This window comes from Chiloscyllium plagiosum, chromosome 29 (assembly GCF_004010195.1).
Source record: "Chiloscyllium plagiosum isolate BGI_BamShark_2017 chromosome 29, ASM401019v2, whole genome shotgun sequence".
In the NCBI taxonomy this organism is placed as follows: Eukaryota; Metazoa; Chordata; class Chondrichthyes; order Orectolobiformes; family Hemiscylliidae; genus Chiloscyllium; species Chiloscyllium plagiosum.
In genome coordinates this window covers 466,626-475,170 of record NC_057738.1, presented here as the reverse complement: position 1 = coordinate 475,170, position 8,545 = coordinate 466,626, and the positions used below count along the sequence as shown (strand labels likewise).

Genomic DNA, 8,545 nt, shown 5'->3' with positions numbered 1-8,545 from the left:
CCCCCACCTCTGTCCCTACTAAAACATTTAAATCCCGGCACCTGCAACAGCCAATCCTGTCCCTGTTCTACCCATGTCTCCGTAATAGCCATAACATCGAAGTCCCAGGTACCAACCCACGCTGCAGGTTCACCTACCTTATTTCATATACTTCTTGCATTGAAGTATACACACTTCAAGCCACTTTCCTGTTTACAGGCATCCTCCTTTGAAATTGATGCCATGTTCCTAACCTCCCTACACTCCAGGTCCTGCACCCTAAAGCTACATCAAAGATCACTTCATCAAAGAACTCTAACAACTTTGTGAGGCATGGTGACCCACTCACAAAGTCATGCTGCCTACTCCTAATCAAACCCCGTCTTTCCAAAAGCACGTATGTCTTAGAAGCTTCTCTAGTACCACCGACCACTGTTCTATAGTTTCCGGGTTTTATTTCCAGTCCTTCTTGAATAATGACACATTTGCTACCCTCCTGTCCTCCAGGACCTCATCCATAGCTAATGATGATGCAAAAATATCAACCAGGGCCCCCACAATTTCTTCTCTAGCCTCTTACTGTGTTCTTGGATATATCTGGTCAGGACACCTTCATATATTCTAATATATTCAACACCTCCTCTAGTGTGATATGGATTGTCCCCAAGTTATGACCACTAACTTCCAAGTCTTCATGTCTTTTTCCATGGTAAACATATAGGAGAAACATTCATTTGAGGATCTCACCCATCTCCTGCTGGTTCTACACATACATGTCCACTTTGGTCCTCGAGAGGTCTTATTCTCTCTCTGGTTATTCCTTTTCCTTTAATATACTTAAAGAACCTCTTTAGATTCACCCTAATCTTCTTAGCCAAGGCTATCTCATGCCCCCTTTTCTCCCTCCTGATTTCCTCCTTCAGTCAACACCGATATTCCCTATATACCTCCAGGGATTCCCTTGATCCCAGCTGTCTGTATCTAAGCCATGCCTCCTTTTTTCTGGTCAAAGCCTTAACATCTCTTGTCATCCAGGGTTCCCTATTCCTGCCAACCTTGCCCTTCACCCTCACAGGAACATATTGACATTGAACTCTAACTGTCTCACTTAATGGCCTCCCTCTTGCCGGAGGTCCCTTTGCCTGTAAACAAACTACTCCAGTTAACCCCTGCCTAATTCCATCAAAATTTACCTTGCCCGAATTTAGAATTTGAACCTGTGGATCATTGTTGTCCCTCTCCATAACTGTTTTAAAATTAATATAATTATGGTCACTAGTCCCAAAGTGCTCTCCCTCTGTCACCTGTCCAAGAATAGGTCAGGTTTTGCTCCTCCCCGAGTATACTGCTTGAGGAAACTTTCCTGAACACACTTAACAAATTCCACCCTATGTCAGGCCTTAATGCTCTGGCAGTCCCAGATTATGTCAGGCCAATTAAAATCTCTTACTATGACAATGCTCTGGCTCCTGCAAGTCTCCCCGGTTTCCCTGCATATTTGTTCCTCTAATTCCTGTTGCCTATAGTACAACCCCAATAACATCAACATCCCCTTCTTATTTCTTAACTCCACCCACAAATGTCTCACTGGATGATCCTTCAGTTATTTCATCTCTGATTGCTGCTGTGATACTTGTCTTAATCAAAATTACAACTCCCTCTCCCCTCTTTTCACCACCTCTGTCCCACCTAAAGCACCTGTACTGTGGCGCACTAAACTACCAGTCCTGCCCCTCCCTTAGCCATGTTTCTGTCGTGGCTATAATATCCCAGTCCCATGTACCTATCCACACCCTGACTTCATTGGCCCTACCTGTCAGTCCTCTTGCATTGAAGTAGGTGCCGTTTAATCCTACAGGAATTCCTTGCTCCCTTTCGTGTTTCATCCTGACCTGTCTCTTCAACTTTCTGATTACTGTATCTCATTTCAGCCTCGCACTTGCCTCCCTGCTGTTGAGGATCCCACCCTTCTACCAATTTAGTTTAAATCCTCCCTTGCAGCACTAGCAAACCGGGCCATCACGATATTGGTCATCCTGCAGTTCAGGTGCAACTTGTTCTTCTTGAACAGGTCATCTCTGCCCCAGAAAAAAAATCTCAATGATCTAAAAATCTGAATCCTTGCCCCCTGCACCAATTCTTTAGCCACGCATTCATCTGCCATATCCTACAGTTCTTACCCTCACTCGCACTGGAAGTAATCTGGAGATTATCACTAACAAGGTCCTGGTTTTTAGCTTTTTTTTCCCCAGCTCTCTATAATCACTCTGCAGGACCTCCTCCCTATTTCTATCTATGTCATTTGTGCTAACATGCACAATGACTCCTGGCTACTCATCCTCCCTCTTAAGATTCTGCAGCTGTTCTGAGACATCCTGGTCCCTCGCTCCTGAGAGGCAAAACATCTTTGTGGATTTCCGTTTGCGACCCCAGAATCTCCTAAATGTCCGCCTAACTATGGAGTCTCCTATCACTGTGTTTATCTTTACCCTTTCCCGCTATGCCCCAAAGCCAGTTGTAGTGCCACCAACCTGGCTAATGCTGCTTTCCCCTGAATGGTTATCCAAGCTTCCTGCACCCCCTGCCAGCAGTATCCAAAATGATGTACTTGTTTTTGAGGGTAGTGGCCACAGCAGATTCCTACACTCTCTGCCTACTCCATTTGCCTTTCCTGGTGATCACCCAGTTACCTGCTGCCTGCATCTTAGGTGTGACCACTTCTCTAAAACTCTTATCTATGAAGCACTCAGCATCTCAGGTCATCCTAAGTGCATCCAGCTCCAGCTCCTGCTCCCTAACACTGTCTCCCAAGAGTTGCATCTGAGTGTACTTCCCACACATGTTGTTTTATTGAATGGCAGAAAGACTCAGAGTTGAATGACCAACTCCTTCTCCTTGTACATTTTAAGAAGCATTTGTCACTATGAGTTATATTTAGTAGGAAGATGGCTGAAGACCCACAGAGAAACTTCCGTTCCCACTATTATGAAAAAGTTGGGTTTCGTGGTGTTGAAGAAAAGAAGTCCCTTGAGATTCTGCTAAAGGATGATCCATTAGGTAAGCTTTGAGCATTTACGTGATTCACTAAAATACTGTTAACTCAGGTAATAATCTGAAGTTGCTGGCTGTAAGATGGTGGTGCTCCTAAATCTGACCCAAATGATCAAATATAGATCTCACTTCTGAAGATTGGAGGAAGAAAGTTTTTAAATTCTTTGTGTAAATTTGAACTTGCTGACCTGCATAAAATTTGTAATAACCATTTTGCAACATTGCCCTGGCAGATGAGAATTTTTTAAAGGAAATGTACATTTGGTAAATTATTACAAGGAGTTGAGACTACATGGTTCCCTCTTAGGATTTAAGCAATCTGATTTTAACTTTGCTGACGGATCATAAGATGGACAGAAGCTGTTCTAATATATTATTAAAACTGCACATCATGGCCAGTTTGAAGACACATCTGTTAGTGATACTGTTGAATAGTTGGGTTTCTGGTGGGTGGCATTAGCTAGATCTCTATTGTCTTTGTTATACAGAGTGGCTGCTGGGCATCTGCTTCTAGGTCCAGTGAATTAAAAGTAACTAACTTTGATTGGCAACTAGCCAGTTTGTAGTGATTCCTTCCATGTAGACAGTACCAGCCTGGCCTGCAAAGCTGAACGCCTGCTCATTCTGATTGACATTGGTCACAAAATTCACGTTACTGTTAGCCTTAGCAAACAACCAATCAACTAACTACCTTGTACATTTGTGGGGTGACCTTGGAGATCCTATACAAGTCTGCAGTGGAAAGATCCAATCATGAAAAGGTTTATGGTAGTGGGACTTGGAGAAGATTTTCTTTAAGGAACCTGCAGAAATCATCTTCCACCCAACTTCATGTCCTGAGACCCGTTTGTCTGCTAGGTAGACTGCTAGGGCCTGCAATTGCACAGGAGTGAGGGAACCTTAGGAATAGCCCTATCCAAGAAACATTTCTGATCATCAGTGTCTCAGGACATGAAGATGTGATGAGGACATACCACAATCTAACACACTAGCCACTCTGCCTTGTATAAAGAAGTCTCAGAACTAGCAGCCAAACTTCTTCAACCACTTGGATTCATAACAGCCCATAAACCGACAGCCACACTCAGATAACTCACCAGAACAAAAGATCCTATACCTATCATGTGTAAGACAAGTGTAGTTTACAAGATTCTATGCAAAGACTGCACGGGTCGCTATCTAGGGCAAGCAGGCGGACAACTAGCAATCCGCATCTATGAACACCAACTAGCCACTAATCGCCATGACCAGCTGTCTCTGATAACCATTCAGACAGACGACAAGAACCACAAGTTTGGCTTGGACAACACAGCAATAATAGGACAAGCTAAACAGAGGACAGCCAGAGAATTTCTAGAGGCATGGCCATGGACGACACCAATAAAAACATGAACCTAAACCCAGTATACCAACCACTGTAACAAACAAGTGGAACTGGCAACCAAAAGCAGCAGGAACGAAACCAAATAAATTCCACAAGGCACAGTACAGCAGCGTGTCACAGGAGGCTCCAAAGCACTGAGGATATCTCCTAGAAAGGGAACAAAACGTCTGCAACTCAACTTCCCAGCTCGGTGAACAATCCCACAACTATGGCATACTACTTCTGCATCTGCTGTTCCTACTGCTCTCGCAGGTGTTCATCTGCTCCAACTGAGGTCCAGTCTAAGATAGCAAAGCAAAACCCATCGTGATGACCTAGCAGATATGAAACCCACCGAGCGTTTCACAGAATCCCAGAAGTGTTAGGGCGCAGAAGGAGTCCATTTAGCCCAATGTACCTGCACCGGCTCATTAAATTAGCCTCATTACATAGTGCCTATCTGTTTTCTCACCATATCCTTGCACGTTATTTTTATCTAAATAATCATCAGTGCCCTCATGAATGTTTCAGATGATAATCACTAGGGCCGTCTTGAACCTGACTCGATCATACTTCCAGGCTGTGTATTCCATACCTTAACTAAGCTAAGCGAAATTTTTTTCTTTATTTTGCCCTTCTTGTACAGATCACTTTAAATCTATGCCCTCTTGTTCTGTTATGAGCAATAACAGTTTCTCCCTGCCTAACCAGCATACACAAGAACACCTCTATCATACTTCCAAGGAGAATAGTCCCGATTTCTTAAATCTATCATTAAAACTAAAGTTTCATGTCCCTGGAACCATTCTTGTATAAGCCTTCTGCGCTCTCTCCAATTTCCTATGGTTAATCCACTCTGTAATCCCACATTTCCTATGGTTAATCCACTGAGCTAGTGCATCCATGGACACCAAGGGTAATTTAACATGGCCAATCCACCTGACCTGCAAATGTTTAGACTGTTGGAGGAAACTGGAGTACCTGGAGGAAACCCCCATGCAGATACTGGGAGAATGTGCAAACTCCACACAGACTGTTGCCCAAGGGTGGAATCGAGCTTGGCTCCCTGGTGCTTTGAGGCAGCAGCGCTACCTATTGAGCCATTGTGTTGCCCTACAAATGTGTATAAAAAGCATCACCTCACACTTCACTGCACTGAAATTCATCTCTCCACTCCACCTACTTGTCTATATCCTTCTCAAGTTCTACATTGTCCTCCTTACTGTTTGCAATGCTTCCAAGTTTGTCGTCTGCAGATTTTGAAATTGTACCCTGTGTATCAAGATCAAAACATTAATATATGTCAGGAAAATATCTACCATGGGAAATGTCCCAATATCAAACATTCGGGAACTCGGCTACAAATCTTCCTCTACCCTGAAAAATATGTATTACCTTCTGTTACAGATCACTCAGCCAGTGTTTTTTATCCATGTTTCTACTAACTCTTTAATCCCATGACCTATAACTTAGAGTCATAGAGTCCTACAGCCTGCAGACAGTCCTTTGGCCCAAACTGGTCCATGCTGACCAACATGTCCATCCCTGCTAACCCTGTTTTCCTGTGTTTAGCCCATATCCTTCTGAAATTTCCTATCCATGTATTTGTCCAAATACCTTTTAAATGTTATTGTGTGACTTGCCTCAAGTCTGTGTGGCTTTTGAAAGTTCAATACACCACATTAATAACATTGTCCTCATTAAGTCTTTCTGTTACCTCTTGCAAAAACTCTATGAAGTTAATTAGATTTTTCCTAATCATTCCACTATTTTCTCCATGTAACTACTAATTCTCCAAAAAGTGTCACTACGGAAGCCAAATTGGTCAATAATTGCTGGGCTTATCCTTACAACCTTCATTGAACAAGGCCTTAATATCTGCAATTTTCTACTTTTTTTGCATCTACCCTGAGTTAAGGGAAGGCTGAAATGTTGTGGTCAGTGCCCCTGTAATTTCCACTCAAAATTCTTGGTTGCATCTCATTTGGACCGGTGTCATGTCAACTTTACGTACCAAAACTCTGTCCAACACTTCAATCCTATCAATTTTGAATCTTTCTAGTGACTGAGTTCCCTCCCCTGTCCTTCCTACCTCTGCGATTGCCCCATTGAAGTCTGCTGTCTGCTAATTGATTTTTTTCATTCTGGATTAGAGGTCTACAACACAGAAAAAGGTCCTTCAGTTCATCCAGTTCAAAACAAGTACTAAACTTGGTCCATATGCATAATCATATGCCTTAGCTTGCAAGTACTTTTCTAAATACTTCTTAAATGTTATGAGGGTTCCTGTTTTCTACCAGCTACAGGCAGTGACTTCCAGATTCCCACCATCCTCTGAATGAAAAGATATTTTCTCTCATCCCCTCGGAACTTCCTGCTCCTTACCTTAAATATATGCCCTGGTCATTGATCCCTCCAGCAAGGGGAAAAGGTCCTTCCTGTCTGTGCCCCTCAGTTTCATACATCTCAACCTGCCTCCTCAGTCCCCTCTGCTCCAAGGAAGACAATCCAGTTTGTCTAATCTTTCTTCATAATTACAATTCTGTAGTGTAGGTGCTATTCTAGTAAATCTCCTTCATACCTTTTCCATTGCAATTACATCTCTCCTAATGTGGTTTCCAGATTGCACACAGAACTCTAGCTATGGCTGAACCAACATCTTGTACAATTCCAGCAAAACCTCCCAGCTTTGAAGCTCTATGCCTTGGCTAATAAATGCAATCATTCCATTTTTTAAAAAAAATTACTCCAGTGATGTGGGTTTTGCTGGTTGAGTCAGTACTTTTTGGCCATTTCCAGTTGCCCTGAAGAAATTAGTGGTGAGCTACCTTCAACCACTGCAGTCCATGTTGCTGTAGGTAGATGTTAGCATATTCCAGGATTTTGACCCAAAGACAGTGAAAGGATGGTAATGTATTTCCAAGTCAGGATGGTGAGTGGCTTGACGGGAAACCTGCAGGTGATAGTGTTCCCATGTATCTGCTGCCTTTGGCTTTCTAGATGGAATGAGCAACGGTTTGTAAGATGCTATTTAAGGAGCCTCCGTGATTTTCTGCAGTACATCATGTGGGTACATTCAGCCTCCGACCTTTAGGTAAGTGTCCTCCAAGGCGACCTTTGAGGTATACAACAACGCAGGATCAGCCGGCAGAAACTGATAGCCAAGTTCCGTACCCATGAAGATTGTCTTAACTGTGTTCTTGGGTTCGTATTGTGATACGTGTAACTACACCATATCTGTAAAAACTACACCATATCTGTAAAATCTTCCTTACTGTCCTGTTTTGACACCATCAACTTGATAACTTATGATTTCTCTAACTTAATTAGTTTGTACAGTTTTGGATTTCTTGTTTGTTTGCTTAGATCCTCAGCATGCAACTCACACCTGTCATGTTATTCCAGGCATTTGGTTTGTCTTCAGCACCATTTTATTTTTTAATTTTTCCGAATTATATTTCTGCCTCAATTAATCATGGGCGGCATGGTGACTCAGTGATTAGCGCTGCTGCCTCACAGCAGCAGGGTCCCAGATTCAATTCCAGCCTCTGGTGACTGTTTGTGTGGAGTTTGCACATTCTCCCTGTGTCTGCGTGGGTTTCCTCTGGATGCTCCAGCTTCCTCCCACAATTCAAGATGTGCAGTCAGGTGAATTGCCCATGCCAAATTGCCCATAATGTTAGGTCATTAGTCAGAGGGAAATGGGTCTGGATTGGTTACACTTCGAAGGGTTGGTGTGGACTGGTTAGGCCGAAGGGCCTGTTTCCACACTGTAGGGAATCTAATCAGATCATAGAACATAGAACAGTACAGCACAGAACAGAACCTTCAGCCCACGATGTTGTGCCGACCATTGATCCTCATGTAAGGTAAACCTAATGTACGAACCCTCAGATTTCTGTGACCATATGCATGTCCAGCAGTCTCTTAAATATCCCCAATGACCTCGCTTCCACAACTGCTGCTGGCAATGCATTCCATGCTCTAACAACTCTCTGCGTAAAGAACCCACCTCTGACATTCCCTCTATACTTTCTGCCAAACAGCTTAAAACTATGACCCCTCTTGTTAACAATTTCTGCCCTGGGAAAAAGTCTCTAGCTATCAACTCTATCTATGCCTCTCATTATCTTGTACACCTCAATTAGGTCC

The 8,545-nt window shown here is 43.1% G+C and overlaps 1 protein-coding gene across 13 annotated transcripts in view; it reads left to right on the top strand.

The window, feature by feature from the left end:
- Positions 1 to 8,545, top strand: part of tbc1d7 (TBC1 domain family, member 7) — a 141,025-nt gene that overhangs the window by 17,087 nt on the left and 115,393 nt on the right. For 11 of the 13 annotated variants that reach the window (XM_043718996.1, XM_043719000.1, XM_043718999.1 and 8 more), the window contains exon 3: positions 2,918 to 3,036. In XM_043718996.1, coding sequence (XP_043574931.1) covers positions 2,925 to 3,036 — 112 coding nt within the window. In that variant the 5' untranslated portion in view covers positions 2,918 to 2,924. The remainder of the gene's footprint in view (positions 1 to 2,917; positions 3,037 to 8,545) is intronic. The other 2 variants (XM_043718992.1, XM_043718993.1) reach the window with 1 other exon arrangement.